This window comes from Rhipicephalus sanguineus, chromosome 10, assembly GCF_013339695.2.
Source record: "Rhipicephalus sanguineus isolate Rsan-2018 chromosome 10, BIME_Rsan_1.4, whole genome shotgun sequence".
Lineage (NCBI taxonomy): Eukaryota > Metazoa > Arthropoda > Arachnida > Ixodida > Ixodidae > Rhipicephalus > Rhipicephalus sanguineus.
In genome coordinates, this window is record NC_051185.1 from 55,668,052 (window position 1) to 55,693,902 (window position 25,851).

The 25,851-nt window shown below is 47.9% G+C and overlaps 2 protein-coding genes across 2 annotated transcripts in view; both read left to right on the top strand.

Moving 5' to 3' along the window:
* Positions 1-17,483, top strand: part of LOC125760246 (phospholipid-transporting ATPase ABCA3-like) — a 42,395-nt gene extending 24,912 nt beyond the window's left edge. The window contains exons 10-17 of the mRNA XM_049420075.1: positions 2,044-2,161; positions 3,457-3,656; positions 4,833-4,988; positions 9,207-9,379; positions 11,755-11,965; positions 13,572-13,740; positions 16,557-16,816; positions 17,472-17,483. Coding sequence (XP_049276032.1) covers positions 2,044-2,161; positions 3,457-3,656; positions 4,833-4,988; positions 9,207-9,379; positions 11,755-11,965; positions 13,572-13,740; positions 16,557-16,816; positions 17,472-17,483 — 1,299 coding nt within the window. The remainder of the gene's footprint in view (positions 1-2,043; positions 2,162-3,456; positions 3,657-4,832; positions 4,989-9,206; positions 9,380-11,754; positions 11,966-13,571; positions 13,741-16,556; positions 16,817-17,471) is intronic.
* A 7,218-nt stretch (positions 17,484-24,701) lies between these two features.
* Positions 24,702-25,851, top strand: part of LOC119406392 (ATP-binding cassette sub-family A member 2-like) — a 45,093-nt gene continuing 43,943 nt past the window's right edge. Inside the window, exon 1 of the mRNA XM_037673134.2 lies at positions 24,702-24,817. Coding sequence (XP_037529062.2) covers positions 24,702-24,817 — 116 coding nt within the window. The remainder of the gene's footprint in view (positions 24,818-25,851) is intronic.

A 25,851-nucleotide genomic window follows, 5' to 3' on the forward strand; every position in this document is an offset into this window, starting at 1 on the left:
ACGGAAGCGCATACCACGGCTATACAGGGTGTTTCAGCTAAGAAGCGCCAGAAAATTAAACATAGGCGCTATGCGTCTCTAATTAGCGCAGCATTGTTCTGACGCCAACACCGGAATTTCTGCGAAACGAGCTCTTTAACGCTATCGCGTTTAAATGAGGCCCTTTCCAAAGTCTTTCTCTCAATGAATCTTACAGCCGTGCTCTAACAAGTGAGCTCTGTGCAGCCAACGTTTCAGCGCGGGGGATTTTGCTAAAAGCACGGCCTTTTATTTGACGTCAGCAGCACTCAGCCAAATTTTGTGCACTTTTTTAATGCATTCAAGCATTGAATGTTCCACGTACGCCGTAAGCCACGCACATTAAAGGGGACAAAGAAAAGTGAGAATTCCGAAACGGTTCGTACGTCGAATTAGTCCCGTGATACTATGAGGCTTCGCGCCTGTATATCGTAGAAGAGGAGCGTTCTGTGTGTTCTCCGCAATGATCGACACCAAGCCTACGGCTTCGTTTTTTGACTTCCATGAAGATACAGGTATGTCAGGCTTGACCATCACTGGTTTTGCTTGTCTTTGAGGACAATTTCGCTAAGAATGTACATTAATGCTCAGACTTAAAAAGCGTGTATGATATGCCGAAGCGATGCCCTACAGCACTACAGAGTCATATTCGATTCTCCTGTTAAAAGTTTTGTTTATATATATATATATATATATATATATATATATATATATATATATATATATATATATATATATATATATATATATATATATATATATATATATAAAAGCCACAAAAATATTTCAGTAAAATGTTTTCCCGAAGCGTGGTTTTCAATGTGCGACCCTCTGCTGCGCAGCGCGCGGCCTCGAAAGATTCGGCCACGGAGAGTACGTCCTTCAGCATAGTAATGGCAAGCTAGTTATATACACAATTTACCGCTGGCGGTACGCGGAGCTCGGAAGCGCGTCAGCGCGTTCTCTTGATTACCAGCGAAATGGCACGAATGACGCGATGGGCGCGCTTCAAAGGCCGTTGCCCCGCTCGTTGCGATGCGCGCTGCACATTGGCCTACACGGCGTGGTCTTTAGGGCGCGCGCGCTTATCTCGTGCTGCGGGCGGTTTGTACGTCTTGTGCTTTCACCGCAAAGTTGAAGCGACAGAGTTCCCGAAAGTCAATTCGCTCGCTGCAGCGGCCGCGTTTGCGAAAGGAGCGCGCTGCTCGAACACAAAGTAAGACCTGTCACAGTTATTAGTTCGCGCTCGTCCTTTGTGTACCTGTGCGTTCGTTTCGTGCGTCCTTTGTGTATGAGCAGTGCGCTTTAAGTGTCGAGGTGCTACAGTTCTTGGTTCGCACTCGTCTTGTGTGTGTTCTCCTCATGCGTACTTTGTGCTTGAGCAGCGCTCTGTAAGTTTCGAGCTGCTTGCCTTTCCTCGCGTTGCATTCCAATTTGTTGCTATCGCATTCGTTGCCCTGTGTTTGCGCGCACGACAGTTCAGTGTACAAGAAACGTGAGCTTAACCAACCACATTCTACTCCGCTTCTCTTTGAACTCAAGATTGAGCTGACCGCGCATTAATCATCCATAAAATTATAAACCTAACTTCTCCTGATCATAACTTAATGGTCCATCAGCGTTTTATCTCTACGTCCATCCTGCTATCTTGTCTAGTGATGTTTCCTACACCTCTAGGACAAATGCATCGACAGGGAATCGTGATAACCATTCTCCTCATGGAAAGGGCAAATCTGCATGCTGACATATTATTTCTTAGTAAAGGAAGGCACCACAAGACAACAAGGACACGAAAGACAGGACGAGTGCCAAGGACAGGACACTCGTCCTGCCCTTCATGACCGTGTTTCCTTGTCGTGCCTTGTTTTTCTGAGTAATATGTACCAACCAGTCCAGGAGCTTTGCTCCATTCTACACATTAGATTCATCATACACAAATTCAGACATGATTCGCTTCACTGGTCAATTAGAAGAGTTTGTCTGCAAAGCGTAGATCAACGCTCCTGTAATAAATTTTGCCCTCAGGACTACGACGGCGCCGTGGCCGTGCAAGACGTCTCGATGCGCATCTTCGAGAACCAGATCACTGTTCTTCTCGGACACAACGGCGCAGGGAAGACAACCCTGCTAAACATGATTACCGGTGAGATATCGTGAAGGGTCTTTCGTAGTAGCAGCAACACACCCTTCTTCGACACTGATATTTTCATTACGGATACAGATTTCTACGTTCGCTGGTTCTCGTGACGTCACGGCGAAAAGGCGAACTACTTAAAAGCACAATGCGTCCTGTGCAATACCTGTTTCAATATGACATGCGTAATTTTTTCTTCTTGTTCAGCTCCTTGTCCAACACTTCTGTTACAATTCCACATGTGTTTGCCTTCGATCTTTTTCAGTAACGTTCTTTTGTTTTATTTCTCCTTTACTGATCGTATCTACAGGTTGCTGCCCATGTTTGATACCTTCTAATTTTGCCTCTATTCTCTGCGATGTGCAGCAGCACCTTGAGGGCATAATTTCAGAGCAGTTCACAAAGTGATGGCCATAGAACATCGACCATCGAAACGCACTGATGGCTTCGAGCGAAATGGTCACAATCAGGATGCCGACCATGGGAGAAAACAAATTTGTGTCCCCGCTTCAATCACACCACTCACAGTTCTGGGAAAGTAACGCGACACTGATTCCAACTGTGGCGTTACTGTGACGGCGCCACGTAGAATACGAGCTGTAACTTCAAACTGGCATGTGCCATGTGATGTTTTCTTATCCGAATATGCATGACGAGCGGCTTCCAATGCTGGACGAGCAAAGTCTCTTGTGGCGTATTGTCAAAGGTTCTTGCGTACTTCGCTGTGACCTTCCGATCGGAGAGCGTCTTCATTTCAAGGCGTATCGAGAAAACACGGATATACACGATCCGTATATCGTGAAAGCAGTGCCCAACATTTCTCGCGTTGTTGTCGCTCTGCCTGCAAATAGCACTTTCTGTCTGGAGCCTTCGAGTACCCGAATGAACTGCTTAGTTCAAATCAGTTAAGCGACTTGCATGGAGCGCACATGCCGGCTTGTCAATGAGTGACCTCATTACTTCTTGAAGTGTCTGCTTGGTGCGCTGAGTTTGCTTTTTGCTTGCGATGACGACATAAGACATTTGACAAGCTCTAGACAGGCGTCACCTAGATCTTACGTTCGTTTACCGTGTATTTTATTTCTGATGACAGGTGTTTTTAGATATGAGGAGATCCGTCCATGACGGGGAAGTATGTGGCGCCCTCTGGGCGCGGTGGTGGTAGCTGTAAGGAAATGCACTAATGTTTGGTGTTGGGAAGCAAGTGGCGCCCTCTGGGCGCAGTAGGGACAGACTCGGTGTGCGGGTGCGAGCGGTCTAACATGACCTAGAATGCGGGACACCCTAAGCAACGATACATGCAGTAAGCAAAGCCTACCACTCACCGAAGGTGTGTGCTTTTATTCCAGGATTTTTGAACTCCAGCTCCGGCGTCCTGCTCGTGGGCGGCTACGACGTCAAGACCTGCACGAGGGATGCGCGCGACAGTATCGGATACTGCACACAGTACAACATCCTCATCGACGACCTCACCGTCGAGGAACACCTGATGTACTTCGCTATCGTACGTAACTTTTCTGCTTGCTCGCTTAGGAGCAAACACTGCGAGTTGGTACGGAGATGTGATGGAGAACTGAAAAGCGCAACTTCAAACGCAGACGTAGGGGCAAGGGGAGAGAAGCGCAAACGCCGAAAGCTAGCGTTTATTTCTCGCTCGGCGAATGTGTGTGTCTTCTCTCCCTCTCTGCTTTGGAAGTTGCCTTATTAGTTTTGAAGAATTCAACACGGGCTGCCGCTGAAGCCTACGTTTCGGCAAGTGGACTTGTCTTCAAGTTGCAGCCTTGAAGAAGACAAGTCCTCTTGTCGAAACATCGGCTCCATCGACAACCCTTGTTGACGATTTTTTCGTGCCTTCAAGCTCTCCCCCCCCCCCCCCGAACCTCTGCCTATTTACTTTTGGAGAATGTATCCCTTCTTTCTCTCCTTCGCTGGGAACGGGGCGAATCAATAAATTGACCAGTTTTCTTGCCCCTTTTCGAACTTTAGGTGAATTCGCATAGTTCTGCTCAGAATAATCATAGAATGTGGTTAGGACACCGTATATTTTAGGTGCTCTGGTGGATCGTAAAAGAAGAAATTAGAGAAGACGGGGGAGACAAAGAATTATTGAAATACATAGATACTGCTTAAAACGTGTATTTTCTTGCATATCCTATAATTCACGCAATAGGTCTTCTAGGCAATCATTAATAAAGAATGTCATGGTGATAGCAATTATATGGACACTCTCGGTGGGTTCTCGCCCTCGCCGTCATGTTTCGTATCGAGACCAAATCGATAACGTCGCCCCGCGCATCGTATGTGCTGCCCGCGAGTAAAAGCGCGCGAGCTACGAACGCGGCTGAAGGAAAGATGAAACGAGCCTCCTACCTTCGTAGCACGGAAGGCGCATGTGCTAACATCAGCCCGCGTGACAGGCCTGCTGTCGATTGATAAACACCCCGCCCGTCTTTTGTCGGGCGAAGGAGCATGAAGGGACGCTGGGGGAGGGGGAGAACTTCATCCGAAATTGCAAGCTAATCCCTCGCTACCTCCCACGCGTCAGCCTGTGATATAGTAGTACAGAAATAGTGAATGCAAGTTCTGCAGCATATGTGGGCTGCATAATTTATTTCTGGCAAACTCCCTCGTAATCAACGCACATTGACTTATGTCACCGCTGGCCTGCCTTCGCGTGCAGATCAAGGGTGTCCCTCTCGACAGGGCACGAAGCGAGGTGTTCAACCTCCTGCAGGATGTGGGTCTTCTGGATTGGCGAACGAATCTCGCCGTAGATCTCTCGCTGGGACAACAGCGACGGCTATGCACGGCAATCGCCATTATAGCCACGCCGAAGGTGAGTGCACGTGCAAGAGACGTTGACATGCAATGGAGCGCAAACAAAGCATAGAGAAAGTTGGACCCTTATTCAAACAAGAACCTAGAAAAAGAACTCGCAGGATCCCTCATGCACTCGCCTAAGACGACTCGAAGGCAAAAGCCAACTTGTTTTGCTTATCAGTCGACCTATTGACCCTCCCCGACCTCCTCCGAAAGCTTTCTGCAACTTGCACTACCTCCAGAAGCGAACTTGCAGCCTTATTAGCTGCAGAAGCGTAGGCACAGCAAGATTTGTGCACTTCATCTAGTTTTGCACTAACTGAAAGGCCCACCCTTTTAGCAAGCGACCATATCATCCGACGACGTCACACATTTTCGCGATCTGTAGCGTCATAATAACGTCATATCCTCTTCAGACCCCGCGTGCATTAAAATGTACATTTGTTTTTTCCGATTTTCGAAATTCGCGCCACTATTAGAGCCAATATTCTTGGTGCAATCGCATGGTCTATCATGTGGTGCCATCTGGTCAGCAATACAGGAAGCATACTACAGTGGAAGGTCCGTTTTCCCGCTTTGAAACATGGCGTCATTCTCGTCTTCGAGGTTCTGTTCACGGTGTCCCAAGTAATTCACAAATTGCTCAATAATCATTGTGTCATATTTCTTAATTGTTGCTTAAATCTACTTAGGAAGGGTTTAGGGATAATTTCCGCACGTCATGTAACCCTAACGGCGAGTATTTTTGCTATCACAAGCTGTTTTCTTGAAATGTGCATTATAATGCACACTCGGTCTCTATACGTGCTTTTTCCTGCGTATGTTTGCCAATCTGATGCCGTTTGTTACTCTTTAGCATTAAGCTTTGGCATTTGTTTCACCTTGGAATCAGTGATAAAGAAACGTGTTCTTGAGTCAATGACCAGCAACGACACCTCGGACCTAGAATTCTCATACGATGAGGCTGTCCCTTCCCCATTACCTGTTGCCGGAAGACAGGTATGGTGCAGAATTTCACAATAGGCAGTTTTCGAATAGCGTACGCTAAGTTAGCGTTAGCGTTTGTGGCCCGCCATTTGCGTCACTTAACGGGAGCCCGCAAGCGGAACAGTACGACGCATGCGCAGTTGCGCGAAAAAGCCAACGCAAAGCTTTGCGTACGCTACTCGAAAGCTCCCTAATGAGGCACGAAAGAAGCTGCTGAAAGCCAAGGTTGGGCCTATGCCTTCTGAGCCAAGAACTGCGCAAGCAAGCCACATTTCAGAGCTTGGGAACTAGGGATCCTCCTCGAGGTGCCGAAACAGAGGATATTTTAGCATTGCCATTTTTTGGGCGTGTTGGTAAACGGAACTCGAAAACATATTGAGCGCTTACAAACAGGGACGTAAGGAAGACGATTAGCGCATTGTGTTGTCGTCTTCCTTACGTCCCTGTTTGTAAGCGCTCAATATGTTTTCAGAGGATATTCTCAGCGCAATAGGCGTGCGCACGGAGGGGGGGGCAGGGGGTCGGCCGTTCCCCCCCCCGTCACCTAAGAGGGGGAGGTGCAAAATCTGCCCCATACGTTGACCCCCCTAGTCACCTAAGAGGGGGGTCGCAAAATCTGCCTCGTACACTGACTTAGTAGGGGGGGCGCTGCGATGAACCTTCACCACCCCTGATGGGGAACCCTGCGTACGCCTATGCTCAGCGCACAAAGTTCCGGTGCATCACGTGCAACATCGTTCTTTGCATCACATCCGCGCGCAACTTCTGCAGGCAGTTTCACAACAAATAAGCGTGCTTTTCGCGAGCAAATGTAAAAATTTCGTTATAGGCAAGTGTCGTTCGTTCTCCGTGCATTGAGACCCAGTGTGCATTATAATGTACACACTGCTGCGCAAAAACTGTTTGCTGTACAGACGCAATATTTTTTCTGGTTTAATACTGCATGTGTGTGCATTCCAAAAATGTGTTTTGATTTCACCTGTGTGGCCACAAATTTGCTCAGGTCTCAGGAGGATATGGTGATGTCATCGCGTGATGACTTTTTGCATCACTCGTGTTGACGCCGACGTTCAATTTTGCGGTTTGATGAGGCATCTAAGGCTTTCGCCTTAAAACTACTACTCTTTAAATGTTCTTACGAGAAAATTCTTCCCGATCCTGACGACGGACACATAAGCGAAGACCACCGGGCAATGTCAATCAGCTCGTTGTTGTTGTTCTTGTTGTTGTTGTTCTTGTTGTTGTTGTTGTTGTTGTTGTTGTTGGGCTAGTTGGTTAAGATTCATAATTCATGTGGCGTAACGCATCACGACAGGGACAGTGTACTTGCCCTTCTCTGTACAATGTCATGATGCGCTACGCTATATCAGTTGTTGTTGTTGTAGAAATGAGCACTTAGCCGTTAGGGCATTTGTTAAACGAAACTGCAACTAAGAAATCGCGTGGCCGAAGCTCTGTCAACCTTCAGCAGAGCTTGCCCTCGGAGGTTGGTCGGTCGCGAAATAACCGTACTGTGAAAAAGGCGTACACAAAAAACGCTAAGGAAAACAGCTAAGTAACGCTGAAAAACAGTTGTTCTACGCACATTTATCATCAAAGCCATTTAAGCTAGGAAAAGCACAAAAACGAAAGATCAACGAGTCACTTTGCCCAGCTTAAGCTAAGTTATTGTTTTTATCGCTAGCTTTGTACTTGCGCTGTTTTCTCTTGAATGTTTCTATAAAAGATAGATCGAAGTGAAGATGGGCTATTATGAATATGCGTCATTGAAAATTTAAGCACTCAGACACCGACAAGAAAGGTAATGACATGATCCCTTACTATGAACTGTAAGCTTTATGTCATCAAAAACGTATATGCCCAACCAGGGCATGTGTACCCGCCGCACATGCGCAAGGTTTCTAAGTGCAAACACAGGCCACTATCGCACGCCGCAATTTTTTTTTTATCTAGCCTCTTTTCAGAGAAAGACACTCAAGAGAAACAACGGATCGTTGAGGCAGATAACTTATACTCTGAGCAGACTACTGTTGTTAATTTCACTATTGTAAGTAAACAGAGAAGAAAATCAAGGTCAAAATTTCATTTTCAAATTTTGCGTCGAAATATCTTCAAATGACGTTATGAATCTCAAAGTGTTTTTTTTTATATTTTGTCCACATTGGTCCCACGAAAGTTTCTGACCCTTGGTATGTCAAGTCGCTGGCCCCCTCGGAAGACAATTCATTTCATTTTCACCGACTATGAACTATGGAGGCCCGAGTCGTCGTCAAAATCTATGACGCCACGGCGATTGGTGCGGGAACGTCAAGATGGCGTCGACACTGCTATTTTCTTTTTGCGTGTTTTCTCGCTTACCAAGCGTCTTCTCGCGGCAAGCGTGGCGATTTCGGTATTCTGAAAGAGTATTGTACCGATGCGAGAACTATCATTTTAGATGCGAAACAGCTTTTGCGCTGGGCTTTGTCCGTAGTTCCATTGGCGACCGTCCGCTTTCTAAAACCTACCATAGCCCTCTGTAACATAATGAGCGCGCGCTCGCGCCAAGTAGAAGTCTTCTTCGTCTTGTTCTTCGACCGCCTTGATGATGATGCGTGAGGGAAACTTTAGGGGCCTGGGCTGCCGTATGCTGTCATAGCTTGGCGTAACGCAGAAAAAAACCACGTGTGCTGGCACGCGCTAGCGCGTTCGGGCCTGTGTAAGGGGCTGCGTAAGACGCTGTGGCCTCTCCCCCTTACACTCCCTCAGCAATCACGTGATGGCGTCGGGGAACGAGATTCTGCAGACGCGCGATGAACCCGCGTGGCGTGCTCCAACAAGAGATCGGGACGAGCAACAGCAACAGCAGCAACAGTGAATTCATGGTGTGCTCCACATGCAAGGACGCGTTAACATCGGGCAAGGTGCCCGTGATGAACGGAACATTAAATCGACCCATAAGCTCCTTCGCATCCCCACATGGTTCCCTTTAGTGGGAGATGGTGAAATTTTTTCTCTTTAGTGTCTCTCACTTAGGGAGGGTCACTTCTTCGCCGGAAATGTTTAATGCCGGTGGAAGCATTTCATATTCGGATAATGGGATGGAAAGTAATCGGTTACCCGTCATTGGGTTGCGATCGTGATTAGGATTCGGGTTAGGCTCGTGACTTATGCAGAGTGAATGGAGGGAATTTTGAGGGCTCGTTTCTTTTTGTTTGGTACAACGTTAACGGGTGTTTTGTGCCTCCTTCCTGCGGCATCCGCTCAGGTGATTATCCTGGACGAACCAACAGCCAACATGGACCCTGACAGCAGGCGAGAGATGTGGGAGCTGCTGCTGAAGGTGCGTCGAACCTGCTCCATATTCCTCACCACTCAGCATCTGGACGAAGCGGACGTGCTCGGGGACCGCATCGTCATCATGGCCAACGGACAGATCAGGTGAGAGCTCGCCTTTCTATCCACACCTGTTCTAACTGCGACACAGTATACTCTAAGCCAGAGGCGCAGCCTTGTACACGTTCTGTGACAGAACGTTTTATCACGCCGCGCGTGATCGGTCGAGGCTCGTCTGATGGTCAGACGAGAGAACAGAAACCGAAAAAGGCAGTGCTGACACTCATTTTGTCGTCTGATTGGCAGAGAACGGGCACAGAACGGACAAAGGCGCCGTTTCGTCCGATAGAACGGATGTAAAACGGTCACCGGACGATTTGGATTGGATCGAAATCTAAGCGCCCGTGCCGAAGAACCAAATTATCCTGCTTTGTGTCTCGCTTAATACAGTCTCACGCCGATAGTTTGCGAAAATAGAATGTTTCGAATGTTTCGTGAAATTGCGGCACGACCTGGCGCCCAGTCAAGGCATTAACACAAATAAATTGTTAAGTCGTCGCGCTCTTCAATTTCAAGCTTTTGAGAACGATTCCCTTGATTGTTGATATTCAATTATAATAATTCCATTATTCTTGGTGCGTTAAAAATGTCTGCATTCCCTCAGGAGACGATCGTTGTGAGAAGTAAATCGCCAGATATTATATCAGCGGACGATCAAAACGAGATACAATTTTCCGGGGCGCATGTCCTTCTGCTATTGGCTGTTGGCTCTCTCTCGTTTTGTCGTGACGTTGCGTTCCATTCTGTCGCAGAATGCATACAAGATTGCGCCCCAGGGGTCTGAAACACGCGATGCGCGGCCCGCCCCCCACATTTATGTCTTAGTTCCATATCTTTTTTTTGCATATTTTCCTAATAAGTATGCTCATAAGCGACACCGCCCTGACTAGTCTGATGAATTTTTCTTTTTTTCGTGTGGTACCCCATTCGGTCACCTAGCGTTGAAACACAACCGTGGAACAAAAACTGTATATTTCGGAATTGGCAGAATCGGCGTCCAGATTTCAGTCAATTTGGAGATTAGTACCGATATGCTTCTCGAATCCTGACGTTAAATCCCATTTATAAATTACTCGTATACAAGATTTGGGAAGGGTCTTCTTACAAATCGCAACGTTAGCTGACATTTTGCTCAACCTCCCCATTTCCCCCTTTCTCCACTCCAATCTACCTCACTGTCCCGGGCCTTGAGGGACTAAATATCGCAACTCCGGCTCGCTACCTGAGGTAAGCTTGAGGCTCCAGTCGGAAGCCTAACGGTAGTACTTGTGGCGTCTTACTGCCGCACGATAATCACCTGGTTTGCTTGCGTTTCCTTTCTATTTTGTCCCTCTTATACACGTCGTGGTTTTGGGAAGTAAAACCGCAACAATTAGATTTCCTTTCTCGATATCTGCTCGCACACTGCTCTCCTATCAAGAGTCCTATGTCAAGCTGATAGCACGCCAGCCATTCATGATTGAGAAGTACCGGGCGCCCGGCGATAGCACGGAAAAAGTACCCGACGATCATTGCAGTTCGGCGTAAAGGCGCCCCCAAGCGCGTTTTTTTTCTCTCGGGTGTATCAAGGACATGTGTCAAGTTTAGCCGCGAGAAATGGAGGAAAACATGCTACCTTAAAGGAATTTGGATATATTGCAACGTATGACTTTAAAACACGGAGATTAAGATTCGGCGATAGAAGCAGCCGGCGTCAAGACAAGATAAATCAAAGCACTGTTTTATAGTAGATGAATTCATGGAAAGACTAATTCGTATTTAGGGCTATGACATATTCGCATATCCGCACGATAGGGATCAAAAACCAATTTCGACGCGAAGGCGAAACAATGAACGCGATAGCAGGGAATTGGGATGTTATACAAAGTAATGCTAGCAAACAATTCCTTTACAATCCGAACTAGTGTAACCCTACAAAACGCTGGCATGAGGAAATGCGGCCGCTCCAGCGAGCGCAGGGACCTTAATGCTGTTTATCTCTCCAACGCAAACCGAGCGGCGTGAACACAGCACATACAAAGGTATGAGCACCTTGCTTATTTCTCTCAAGATAGAGCACGTGCGACGGCAGCTCAACGTACTCAGTTCTTGCCGGAGACACGCCGCCCCACCTCAGGAACTGTCCATTCGCGTTTCGTGCGACAGAAGACGGTCGGCACGCTTCCTCTCCGCTCGAACCGTGATCGTCGGCTGCCCTCGCACGCTTCCACTCGCACATAGAAAGTGACGCGCGGGGTAATGTTATAGATTTGGATATACGGAACCTCACGGCGACGGGGACGGCAACAATGCGCCTGGACTGTTCTTTTAGTTGCAATAATAAGCAAACAACTAGCACAATCGGTCACGCTGTCTTTAGTTTCAGCCGCTAAATCGCAATATACCCTCAGGGTGCCCTTGTCATCTCCCACATCGCACAGGTGCGCTGGCTCTCCGACTTTCCTGAAGCAGCGGTTCGGCACGGGTTACCACATGAACATTTACAAGCTTCCCAATTGCAACGTGACGGCTATCGAGGACCTGATTCGCAAGTACGCGCCCAAGGTCAAGCTTCAGAGCGACTCTGACAACGAGGCACTCTTCACGCTGGGCCACATCATTGCGACCCGAAAGATCGTCTCCATGTTCAAGGTACACTCCGTGCGCGTTTCCATTTCCTACTACGCGCAGTACGAGCATCATACGAGCACGGAGTCTTCGCTTGCGATCACTTCGCCATAGAAATACTAAAATAGCCCTTGGCAACAGGGGTGGGCCCGCGTCACCATGGGCCTGTAACAGCCCCAGCGTTTGTGCTGTGTCCAGGCCCTAGTCAAGGAGACGTTCAGGCTTATTGACACGTGCCCTGAGTAGCCCGAACTTGTAATAATGTAATTCTGCAGTTTCACGTGCACGCATCATATGATCTAAGTCTATATCATGATGATGAGTGCAATAAACCTTTCAGTTCTCAGTCAGCGGTCGTGTCGTCCATTTTTTGTCCCTCCTTTGTGTCGTGCCGCTGCACGTTTAGCCAAGTAGGTTAGCATACCAACTCGCCCAACTGGCCGAGTTGATTCACTACGCTTCTTATAATTTGAAGTGGGCATCTCACATAAATCGTTTCTCATTTCTGACAAACCCTGTAAACAACGTTCATATGTAATATGCCAACGGGTATTCCTGCGGGTGTATCGAAATAACTCCAGAACTGTGCGGTTAACCTCGTGCTGCCTGAAAGCAGTCCAAGGCTATCGCAATAACTCCTGAACTGTGCGTTTAACGCCATGAGTCCTGAAAGCAGGTCTAAGGCGCAATTGCGCTCAATGTCGGTTTTTATTACTAACTGCTATGTTAATAATGCCAAAAAAATTTTTATAAATATCCTAGTTGGTTACGAGAAGCAGGACGTTCACGTAGTAGGCTGGACCAAATATTTATTTCGTTATGTTTGAGGTGAAGTAGACTTTTTTTATTGCATAAAATAAGAGATGTAGCGGCAGTAGCGTGCGGTTTATAGACCACGTTGCATCCTGCCATTTTCCTTCCACCATTTACCGCCTCTCGTGTCACACACACTGGTTTCTGCTTGCCCGTTTTAGAAGACACAGAAGACCATGTAAGAATGGCGTAGATTTTCTCCAAAAAAGTTCCGCATGCATATTCAACGTAATTCGCACATTTATTTCCGAATTATACATCGTTTCATACATCAGATGCATCTCTATGAAAGCTAGTTAGATTTCTTGCAGTGGATGGATTCTCACCAAGAAATAGTTCAGTCATCTTACCACCAGCAATGTAGCTTTTTGTTTTTAGGCAGAGTAATAAATAAAGATGCTTAGTGCCTTAGAAGTAAACAAACCCCTCTATTTATACGGTTATTATATAATAATATGTCAATAGGTTCTTCTAGATCGCTTAGCGTCTCTTTGCTTTCGTATCATGGCCTCCGCGATTAGTTCCAGTAGTGCGCAGCCGGAGCCAATCACGGAGGCCACGTTCACCGCGACGAAACCCAAGCGCAAGACGCGCGGATTTGTACTTTGATGGCCGAACATACACAGCATCCACAGCATTGCACCCGATGTACGAAGCGGAGTATGGCTTCCGAATTAAGTTTAATGTGCCACGGCCGGGCTAGACCGCACGCGCGCTGCGCGCGTGCAGTCTAGCCCGGCCGTGAATGTGCAATATAATGTACGAGGAGTCTCTGAGGGTCAAACTGAGCTATTCCGTGCCGCATTTTGCTTTACAGGTGCTCGAGCGCCGGAGTACCGAGCTCGGCATCGCCTCCGTAGGCCTAACTGTGACGTCACTGGAGGACGTGTTGGTGCGCGTGGGCGAAGAGCCGAACGTCCACCAACGCAAGGTCCCAAACGTGCCGACTCCACTGAGCGAGGAGCCTTCGTTCATCGATGCCAAAAGTAAGACTTCCCTACAATCTATCTATCTATCTATCTATCTATCTATCTATCTATCTATCTATCTATCTATCTATCTATCTATCTATCTATCTGTATCTACTAATCGATCTATCACATGCTGACCATCTTCTTTGATATTTGCTAAATTCAATAGCATCACGTGATGAGTCCTACGTTCACGTATTACTGACACTACGATAACAATTTCAATTCCGCATATCGCCATCATGCTCCTGAGTGGCGCTGGCTAACACTCCCCAGGCTATATACATTCGCGCACGTAGACAGATACTCAAGAATGTCGGCGGCCAAACAGCCGTCGCTGTAGGACAAAGAGCGCCAGTCAGGTGAAATTCGAGTACTCAATGGAGTCATCTTTTGAAGGTCATTCATGTGGCCGCATAGAGGAAACGGCAACATGTCTTTCTATCCATTTAAAGGGCCTCTAAACCACTCCAAGTTCAGAGATGATGGAGTGGTTTCTTTGATGCCTTCACTGCCCTTTCAACAGGCGCTACCTCATGCTCGCCACTTATTTCTTCATTAAACACGGGGAAAATGTCGCCACTAAGCGTTGAGATTATCAGGATATCACGCTTTTCTGCTAGACCAGGGGTCTCAAACCAGCTGCCCGCGACTCCACACGGAATAAAGCTTTGTGACATTGATAAATGATGCTCTCATTATTTACTCGCCTATTGCAAGCATTAGCGCTTTGTTCGGGTAACCTGCAGAGACGGGACTAGTCCCAAGCATATTTTTCTTCGTGAGGCGCCCCATGCAGTCACTACGATTTTCACCGTCGAACGAGAACTGTATATTTCGGAATCGGAGTCCAGATTTTAGTGATTTTGTAAATCAGAATCGATATGTTTTTCGAAATCTGACATGAAATCCCCTTCAGAAATGACCCTTATATGGGATATCGTAAAAGCGTTCTTTCAAATGGCAACGTTAGGTGACGCTTAATCTGTTCAACCCCCTCCTCTCCCCCTCTTCCCCCCGCTTCCAAAGTCTTCACTGTCCCGCCCCTTGTGGGACTAAATTTCTTGACTGCGGTCCGCTACCTGAGGCGAGTTTGAGACCCCTGTGCTAGCGGCTGTTATCTCCGCTTGCGCAGCAGAAAATGCACAAAACGAAGTGAAATCAGTTGGTCGTGCCCGATAGTCATGCAAGACATGGCAGAACGGGCATGAGACTGCCATGTAAAAGCAGGGTATGAGACAACTGCCAACCGATAAACCCCGTATATAGACCAATCGAGACCTTCATTCTTCATGGAGTCACGTGAGCAGGCTGCTGGCGTCACTAATTGTGCCGAGAGAATGGGAAACGCCAGGAGAGAACAACGCGCTCTTTAAGAACTTATTTAGGGGCCCTTTAAGTGTCACGGATGGTTTTCCTGTGCCTACTGCCTATTGGTGAGGCGGAAGGTCCCTCCTCGTCGGCCGCAATGGACGTCCCATTCCACGCCAAAGAAATTCCGGAAAACCAGCGTTTCGGAAAACCTCATCTTAAGTCCCTCCCGGGAGAACAGGCTGTCGATCTCAGAAAGCTACAGGTGGACCTTCGTTCGCATCTGCTGAAGCTACACGCGCTACACCCCATGATATGCCAAGATTCCCCCTTCCAATCCAAGGTGCAAAGATGAGCCAACATTCCACCACATTTTGTCGGTGTGTGACGGGAACCCAGAAGTCTAGGTAATTACTTAGGCAAACCGTTAACACCAGCGAGGAAGCAATGGGAGGTGCACCCTTGAGCAAAAGTTTACGAGACGTGCGCTCCACCACAAATGCGAATTTCTGCTCTGTTCGTGCACGATGCTTCTAATCTAGTGGGTGGCTGTACAAGTCCCGATAAATACTAGCGGCTGCAATATTTAATTGGAGGCTGTGTTCCTAGAGTGGGGTTATAGCTTTCTAGAAAATTTCGCATCCAGCAAACTTTTGCTAGAGGGTGTACTGTTCGCCACCTCGGATCCAGAAGTGGAGGCAGCGCTTACGAATCAAGCCCGGCGGGCACCGGAGGTCTGTGGAGCCCAACGTCTGAGGTCAACACCCATACGATCTCCAAGACCATGCATTTTATTTTTCTCATTTAACAATTTCATCATAATAAACAGCAGCGATGATCGCGATAATCCGAAGAGGTTCACAAAGTTTCACTTCAATAAAATTCCCACGGTCCCTCGTGCATCTGCCTAAGACGGCTCGAAGGCGAAGCCGGTTTCTTTTTATTCGGTCTATTGAAGTGAACACCCTCTGCCCCCCGAATGCTTCCCGCACCCAACGTGGTTTTGCACTACCTCCGGGATCCATTGGAAGCTTTGTGCACCTCCCGTCGTTCTACAGTGCCTTAGGGATCGGCCCAGCTTTGAACAGGCGACGATGCCATTTGACGACGTCATCATGTGAAGTCACGTGATGTGACGTCATAGTGACTACATGACGACGTCACAAACTTTGCCACCCTGTGGCGTCGTGAAGTCGTAGGGTAACGCTGTAGATTTTTTGCATCAGTCCTGTTGACTTCAACGCTCACTTTTCAAATTTCTTTTATAGAACATATTCAACTGAACTGAATTTATTATTACCAGAAGTACACAACATACACAAACAAACGAAGATGGTTCAATAAAAGTTGCATAATGGCAGCTTGACCAGCCCCACTTTTCCTTGAAACACAAGCAGCAACAAGGAAAGAAATGTTCAATGCATAAACTTGTTGCGACACTGATAAAAAGATGATGAAGTATGAAGAGGCATCTGAGGTTTTCGCCTTAAAAATAACGACGACCGCATTGCCTCCCTCAGTGTCCGCAATCCGGATCATGGCCAGCACAACAGCGACGGAACCCTCGCTGTTTGCGTGCGTCTGGGCCGTGCTGAGCAAGCGGGCCACGTACATGTGGCGCGAGAAGAAGATGCCCCTGTTCAGCTGGATGCTGCCGCCCCTCCTGCTCACGCTGCTCTTCTTCCTCGAGGACGCAGGCCTACGCGGCAGCGGCTTCGACATCGAGCACGAGGGCGACAAAGTCCGCTACACCTTCCCCGAGGTGGTCGGAGATGCCGAGGTAAGCCGCACGTGCGCAGCTTAACGTGTCTCGACGGTTATAACAGCGCTGCTGCTTAAGCTGGAAGTTAGGCCGTTCTATGTGCGCTGAAAACCTTGCCGACCGATGACGTCACCATGCGTCGTTTAGAAGCATTGGAAGGAGGAAGAGAAGAAATAAATGAAACGAAATAAAATTTCTTGGCGAGGCAGGATTCGAACCCGGGTAGCCACAGTCCGAAGGCGAGCGTCGTAACCACTCGGCTGTCCAGGCACGCTAGCAGAACACGCATTTAAGGAACCATATGAATGCGTTGCTATTGGCGAGATAACGAGAAGGTAGACAGAAAAAGAAAGATAAAGAAAGAAATAAAAATAAACTGAGAGAGAGAGAGAAAGAAATAGACAGACAAAGAAAGAGATATAATGAAAGAGAAAGAGAGAGAAACAAAAAAACATGGTTGATCCCTCTGTCATAGGAATCGGTATAACACGAAAGTGACACGTGTCTTCACAGAAGTACTGCTTATTGTGTAGTGATATATGAGAGCTTGTACAATGTCTATTCGTGTTTGGCAGCTATAGCACCGTTTGACGTGGATGCACCCATGTTGACAGCATGTCTATATCGCGACGACTAATGCCCATGATCATGATTAAACCGTTGCGCACGGTAGCTGAAGGTGTGAACATGTATTTGGACAGAGCGAATCGTGAATCCCGTGTAAGGATGATATCAACAAGCTCACAATCAACATTGGTACCCGGTATGCACTTCTTCAAAGCGTCGTCAATTAAGGAGATAAACGGCACGGTGTGCGCTTTCTAGTAAAGGGTAGCCGACGCCTGTGCTTATGCATACATAACACACACTGCGCTTCAGCAACACGGGAGGTAGAGGTTCGTAGCCTGAGCCGCAAACGCGTGCGTCCCGCTAGCCTCTGTCTCGCAGGCGCTGCTCTCGCTTCACCAAGGCACGACATTCGCCCGTCGAACTCGCGTCCTTTCTGCAACGCATATTGCAGCAGTTTTGTTAGTCGGTGCTCTCGCAATTGAAGCAGTCGGCGGCGGAGAAATCCCGTTGGTGCACGTGGGAGCTGCACTACTCCGATGAGCCGACGCACGCTAACACGAAGCCAAAGGCAAAGAACGTAACTGCGTCAAGGGTGCCTCGGCGACGCCAGCTCTGGTATCGAGACGCTTTAACCATGACCTCCAATATCGCGTGCAATCTCGGAGTAAGCGCTAGTAAGCGTCGAGCGTGAAGTTTTGCTTCTTTTCACATCTCACAGACGGCGGCACCGCCCCGCTCCGCCTAAAGCTCCGCCCGCCGCGAAAGAGAATGTGTGAAAGATATAAGGCGCGTTCGCGCCGTGTCTAGCATCTCCGGAGTTAGCTTAGTCGGTAGTGCGTCGGGCGCTCACCGTCGCGGCCGCAACGTCGTGGGTTCGATTCCCAGCGGGGTATCGTTTTCTTGGTTTTTTTCTTTCTCACCCGTTGGCGTCCATTTTATCAACGTCATATCCGTGACGGGTGTACTTGGTGGACCCCGGCATAAAACACTTTCGTGTTAAAAGACACAAATAAATAGAGAGAGCCTCAACTTGGCTTTCCATGGCTTAACTGCCCCTCTCTATGCTCATATGGCTATACGTAGGTTCAGCTGGCTATTTGTAGGCTAGGCTTGGCTGGTATGCTAAGGAAGGCCACCCATCTCCGCTGTTCCCTCAGGCTTCGCACCACCAGTGCGAAGCTGCCGTAATTTTTTTGTCTATGAACTGGGACAACTTGTCATTCACCTCAACTGTATGCCGAAGGTCCAAAGGAAACACATGCGGGCTCCCCTCCGAAAAAAGAAGAGCCTTTTCAGTGTTTCAAGGGTACTTCGCCAGACTTGGAAACAGCAAATCAAACCAGCCTTGTGCCCAGATCAGTCGATAGCGATCGTATATACAATGTACGAAGCGCCTGCTCAACACGAAAATGGTCGAAACTTAAGTCACAGTTTTGCCGCAAGGACGAAGCAATCAATGCGATAGCAGCAAGTTGGAATGCCGCACGAAGAACGGCAAGCAGCTCGAAACTTGCTACACGCTGCTCAAGCACAAAGGACACACGAAACGGGCACACACAGGGCGGGCACGAACCAGCAACTCTCACAGCTCGACACTTGCAGCTGCCCAAACACAAAATAGGACGCATGAAAAGAACGCACAGTTATACGCAAGACGAGCGCGAACTAACAACTGCCTCAGTTGTCAGTTCAACTAGCCCCTACTTTGGCTCTTCAAGGTAGCAGCTCACTCCTTTCGCAAACGCGGTCGCTGCAGCGATCGAAGTGACGTGTGGGTAATAGGATCGTGCGGTGTACAGCTTTAACGCAAACTTTGCGGTGAAAGCACAAGACGTACAAACCTACCCCCGCAAGAGATAAGCGCGCGAGCACGGGTGACCACGCTCTGTATGTCAAAGTACAAGTCGGAGGCGCGCATCCCAACTCCGGCGAAACACTAGAGTTTTAAAACTGGGGACTAAAAGCTAAGGGACCCAGAGAATTTGCGAGCCGCCAGGGCGCATGCGCAGAACACAAGCCACCACTGGGCTCTTGCGCTCGTGTTGTCCCAAGACCCAAAAATCAATTCTAGCGTGGGTCGCAAGCGAGACAACGCAAGCGCAGCGCGGGCAACGACGCAGCATGTCCCGCGTCTCGCATAATTCTAATTTCGCCACGTGTGGTGTGCCGTGCGTCTGATCAACTCTCAAACGCTGCGGCTCCTTCGAACACAAGAGCAGCCTCCTCAACGCAGCGACTAGCGGGGCGACGGCTTTTAAAGTGCGCCCTTCGTGCCATCTCCTGTGATAGTGAACACGCTGAAGCACCTCCGAGTTCTGCGTACCGCCAGGCGTAAATGGCGTATATTAATAGCTCACCATTAGTACTCTGCGGGACATATGGCACGCGCCACAGTTGTCTAACGCGGCGCGCTGATGAGCAGTGAGTCGCAGGTCCCAAGTCACGCCATTCGGAAAATTTTGCTTCTGAATTATTTTCATTTGTGGTCATAGGTCGGCAAATTCACTCATGAGTCTACTCACTCAGACTCACTCAGAGTCATACTGAGACGTCAGTCTGAATCAGAGTGAGTGCGGGTGAGTAAAGCTTTTGTGAGTCTGAGTCCGAGTGACTTTGGTTGAGAAAAATTATAGTGAGTCGGAGTCCGAGTGAGTCCGGTTGAGGAACATTTTCGTGAGTGTCCTAATGAGTCCTCAGGGCGAAATATATTGCATGAGTGAGTATGAGTGAGCTTCACATTTTTTGCCGACCTATGGTCCTATCTCCTCAGCTTCAGCATTGTTATCAGCCTTATGTCAGCTCACGTTTATACTCACGTATACTCACACATACTTGAACGCCCTACTATTCATATGTGAGCTCAATATTTATTGATCAGACGCGTGAGTTGAGGAGGGAGAGGGGGAGTAGGTGCCTTGACCTCCCTCGCAAACTTTTTCACCGGATGTTATTCATAAATATATCTTGTGTGAGTCATCTCCTTCAATAAAAGGTCCCTATAAAATTGCAAACACTGATAACTCGTATTTGAAGGTACGATATCAAAAGGTGCTAAGTAGAGCACTGATTATGCGAGATATTGGTGTTAAAGAGCATTCACACTATGGTAGAAAAAGCCAATTACAGGCTAACGGACTGATGAGTCGACTCACTCAGACTCACTCAGACTCAGATCGAGCCGTGAGTCTGAGTGAGTCCAAGAGAAATATATTTTGGTGAGTCTGAGTTCGAATGAGTCCGGTTGAAAAAAACTATTAGTTTGAGTCCAAGTGAGTCCGAATGAGGAAACGTTTGGTGAGTCTGAGTCAGAGTGAGCCCTAAGGGCAAGATATGTTTCATGAGTGAGTCTGAGTGAGATTCACATTTTTCTGCCGACCTATGTTTGTGGTTTTTATATATGTATACATACCTATACATTTACGCGACATGACGCCGACGACGACAACGACGGCAAAAACCCGCCGAGAGTGTCTATGTAATTGCTATAGCAATAAGAACTAAACACTGGAAAACAAAATTAAGCAAACAAGTTTTCCTTAACAAAATTTGTATAATTCTGACAGGCAAGCCGTCAGGCAGGAATAAAAACAGGGCTTGGTGGCTTACAGATCACCCCGCTGTTATAAAGAGGACGTTCGTGGCATCTATCCATTCTTTCTCCGTGACTTTGACCAATGCCGCATACGGATTCTGATACGTGGAGCCTGTGAGCAGCTTCGCAACTCGCATAATTCAAGAACTCCGGTTAGTGGTGCCTGTGTGCATAGTGCATCTTCTTTTATTCCTTGTGTCCGTCGGCTGCATTGTAACGCCCGTCATAGTGCAGCCGATTGCAAATGAAGCTATAGTAGAGAGAGTCAGCATATTCAACTTGCATACTTGAGCCGCTGACAGATGGAAAATACCATATCATAAACCTAGAAACCAAGCTGTAGGCGCGCAAGTGGCTGCAAAGCAGGAGAGCGCTAGGTAGGACTCGTTGCCGTGGAGAAGGGCGTCACGTGCTCGCTTGTGTTTCACCGGTGTTGGTCGTTGCGTATCTATGCGTTTTCTGTCGACGGACGCGAAATTTTTAAATGCGAAGCATTTCTTAGCAAACTTCTGCGACTTTGAGCGTATCTATCTATCTATCTATCTATCTATCTATCTATCTATCTATCTATCTATCTATCTATCTATCTAGCCGCCTACGACTTAGTGCTCTCCTGGTCGCTTGGTTAATCGAATGTACACCAAAGTTGGTATGGCGTAACATGACTGTATGATGAACATAAATGACAAGTCATAACATGAAAATCATGACACGCATGTCATGTACAGCATGATTTACATGCCACGCTCATGGTGCGCTGGCGGCCGTTTCGCTAGCTTGATATACACCAAAATTGGTATGTTGCGACGTGACTGTGTGACGAGCATAAATAACACGAGTTAACATGAAAATCATGACACGCATGTCATGTACAGCATGACTTACGGGCCACGCTCATGGTGCGCTGGCGGTCGTTTCGCTGGCTTGATCTACCCCGAAATTGGTATTGCGTGACGTGACTGTGTGACGAACATAAATAACACACGAGATAACATGAAAATCACGACACGCATGTCATGTACAGCATGACTTACGTGCCACGCTCATGATGCGCTGGCGGCCGTTTCGCTAGCTTTATATACACCAAAATTGATATCTTGCGACGTGACTGTGTAGCGAACATAAATAACACGAGTTAACATGAAAATCATGACACGCATGTCATGTACAGCATGACTTACGTGCCACGCTCATGGGGCGCTGGCGGCCGTTTCGCTAGCTTGATCTACCCCGAAATTGGTATTGCGTGACGTGACAGTGTGACGAACACACGAGTTAACACGAAAATCATGACACGCATGTCATGTACAGCATGACTTACGTGTCACGCTCATGGGGCGCTGGCGGCCGTTTCGCTGGCTTGATCTACCCCGAAATTGGTATTGCGCGACGTGACTGTGTGACGAACACACGAGTTAACATGAAAATCATGACACGCATGTCATGTACAGCATGACTTACGTGCCACGCTCATGGGGCGCTGGCGGCCGTTTCGCTAGCTTGATATACACCAAAATTGGTATCTTGCGACGTGACTGTGTAACGAACATAAACAACACGAGTTAACATGAAAATCATGACACGCATGTCATGTACAGCATGACTTAAGTGCCACGCTCATGATGCGCTGGCGGCAGTTTCGCTAGCTTTATATACACCAAAATTGGTCTCTTGCGACGTGACTGTGTGACGAGCATAAAAACACGAGTTAACATGAAAATTATGACACGCATGTCATGTACAGCATGACACGTGCCACGCTCATGGTGCACTGGCGGCCGTTTCGCTCGCTCGATATACACCGAAATTGGTATCTTGCGACGTGCCTGTGTGACGAACATAAATAACCCGAGTTGACATGAGTCATGAAACACATGTCATGTACAAAGAAGGAAAGGAGATTATTTTCTAAGGGCTCGTTTATCTTTGTTAGACACAATATTAATGAGAACTAACAGACAATAACGCCAAGGAAAGTATAGGGGGTGTTATCTGTAGTATTTAGAACATAAATGTGAAGAAAGTAAAGTGGACGAAAAGATGACTTGCCGCCGGCAGGGACCGCCGGCAGGGACCGTATTGGTCAGCTGCCAGCTCGTAAAAAAAAAAGATCACGTGCTACGTGACGCCACCAGGCAAAAAAAGAGTGTTCCACACTCGCCGCCGTGGCTGCGATTGGCGCTGACTAACACTCCTACGTTTAAATCAACATATATACCCCAAAAAGTGGACGGGAGGATGACCGCCGCCGTAGCTCAGTGGTAGAGCATCGGACGCGTTATTCGAAGGTCGCAGGTTCGGTCCCTGCCGGCGGCAAGTCATCTTTTCGTCCACTTTACTTTCTTCACATTTATGTTCTAAATACTACAGATAACACCCCCTATACTTTCCTTGGCGTTATTGTCTGTTAGTTCTCATTAATATTGTGTCTAACAAAGATAAACGAGCCCTTAGAAAATCATCTCCTTTCCTTCATTCATAGCGAGGGTCTCGTCCTGGCAGACCTAATGCCTTCAGGTAGTATGCGAGGGATTATTGGTCAGCTGCCAGCTCGTAAAAAAAAGATCACGTGCTACGTGACGCCACCAGGCAAAAAAAGAGTGTTCCACACTCGCCGCCGTGGCTGCGATTGGCGCTGACTAACACTCCTACGCTTAAATCAACATATATACCCCAAAAAGTGGACGGGAGGATGACCGCCGCCGTAGCTCAGTGGTAGAGCATCGGACGCGTTATTCGAAGGTCGCAGGTTCGGTCCCTGCCGGCGGCAAGTCATCTTTTCGTCCACTTTACTTTCTTCACATTTATGTTCTAAATACTACAGATAACACCCCCTATACTTTCCTTGGCGTTATTGTCTGTTAGTTCTCATTAATATTGTGTCTAACAAAGATAAACGAGCCCTTAGAAAATCATCTCCTTTCCTTCATTCATAGCGAGGGTCTCGTCCTGGCAGACCTAATGCCTTCAGGTAGTATGCGAGGGATTATTGGTCAGCTGCCAGCTCGTAAAAAAAAAAAAAGATCACGTGCTACGTGACGCCACCAGGCAAAAAAAGAGTGTTCCACACTCGCCGCCGGGGCTGCGATTGGCGCTGACTAACACTCCTACGTTTAAATCAACATATATACCCCAAAAAGTGGACGGGAGGATGACCGCCGCCGTAGCTCAGTGGTAGAGCATCGGACGCGTTATTCGAAGGTCGCAGGTTCGGTCCCTGCCGGCGGCAAGTCATCTTTTCGTCCACTTTACTTTCTTCACATTTATGTTCTAAATACTACAGATAACACCCCCTATACTTTCCTTGGCGTTATTGTCTGTTAGTTCTCATTAATGTCACGTACAGCATGACTTAGGTGCAAGGCTCATGGAACGCTGGCGGCCGTTTCGCTAGCTTGATCTACCCCGAAGTTGGTATTGCGCGACGTTACTGTGTGACGAACATAAATAATAGGAGTTAACATGAAAACCATGACACGCATTTTGATAAACGACATACAAGACGATGTATGCAGCTCTTTGCTGGCTGCTTCGCATTACATCGATTCCCACAATGCGTGGGATCTGCCGGCTTTTTTGGGATCCTAGCCATAGGCAGGTTCGTTGTTAAAACCTCTAGTTATGATTTTTAAAATTGGGTGGGCTCTCCTTGTGCAGGGTTTCTACGCAGTGGACACTGAGAAGTCCTTTACTGACAAGTTGCTCCGGCCGTTGACCAGCGACGCGAATGATTTTCACATAATGGAGGAGGACCCGTCCACCGACCTCACGGTGTTTCTCCTCGACATCGCTAAGGAGACGCTACGTAAATACGTCTTCAACATACACTTCGGAGTGCAGCTGCTCAAAAAGTCAGGGTAAGCGCACGCCACGAATACTTGGCCCTAAAAGACTGTAATCGGGTACAACTTAAAAAATTCACAGCATATTCATGGGGTGAATCATGATGAGTGGGGCGAAGCTCCGGAGGGAATCATCGGTAAACCGTGAATACTCCGAGTAATTCGCCCAGTATATGATCAAGTAAACACGTCAGAAACACCGTGTATATATTAAACATCAAACTTTTATTGTACTGTTGGTTTACGTGGTCCCTTCATTACAACGGTCCCCCTAACCTACGTCGCCGCACTAAATCGAACGATTGCCTTCCACCTATGACACGCGCCATATGTGAATCTTCCGTGAATTCTGCCCAGTATTTCATCAACGACGTGAGATCGGGCGCGTTAATGCTAAAGGGTCGATGAGAGTCATGGCGACTTGCAGCTCACTTTACTTTTACATGTACGCTGTGAATTTTTATTGTTTAATCACGCACACGAGAAATCTCACACAGGCACTACCTTGGAGGTCAAAATCCAGTGCCTACATATACAGGGTGGTCAGTGAACGGTTGTGCAGCGCGAGCAGTCGGTTTTTTCAGTTAAGAAATTCGCTAGCAAACGCTGCCTATGTCGGCGTCGCGAGGCGACAGAGGGGGGGGGGGGAGGACTACAGCACGCATCTGCAACGCAGCGAGCGCCTAGAGCTGGCTACGACAGCGCCATATAGTGAACACTCCAAGAACTAGAGGTGGCTACCTACTAGTACTACTACATACTACAGAGGAGGGACAGACCCACACCCAAAGGAGCTTCGCCCCTAAAAGTCCGGAGAGGCACCGCCCAGATGACTGAAGCGCGGCAGCCGATTGCCTCCGCAACTAAAGAATTAGTCGTGCTCATGCACTCGGCAATGTTCTCCGAAGGCGGAGTCACCAGCCGTCCTTCTCATGACGTCATGAGGCTGGTGTTCATCCACCTTCGAGGGGGAAACGCCACAGACATCTCAAGTTGTACCCGACCAGAGTAGAAGAAAACTTGGAAAACTAACGGTACTTATCGCAAAA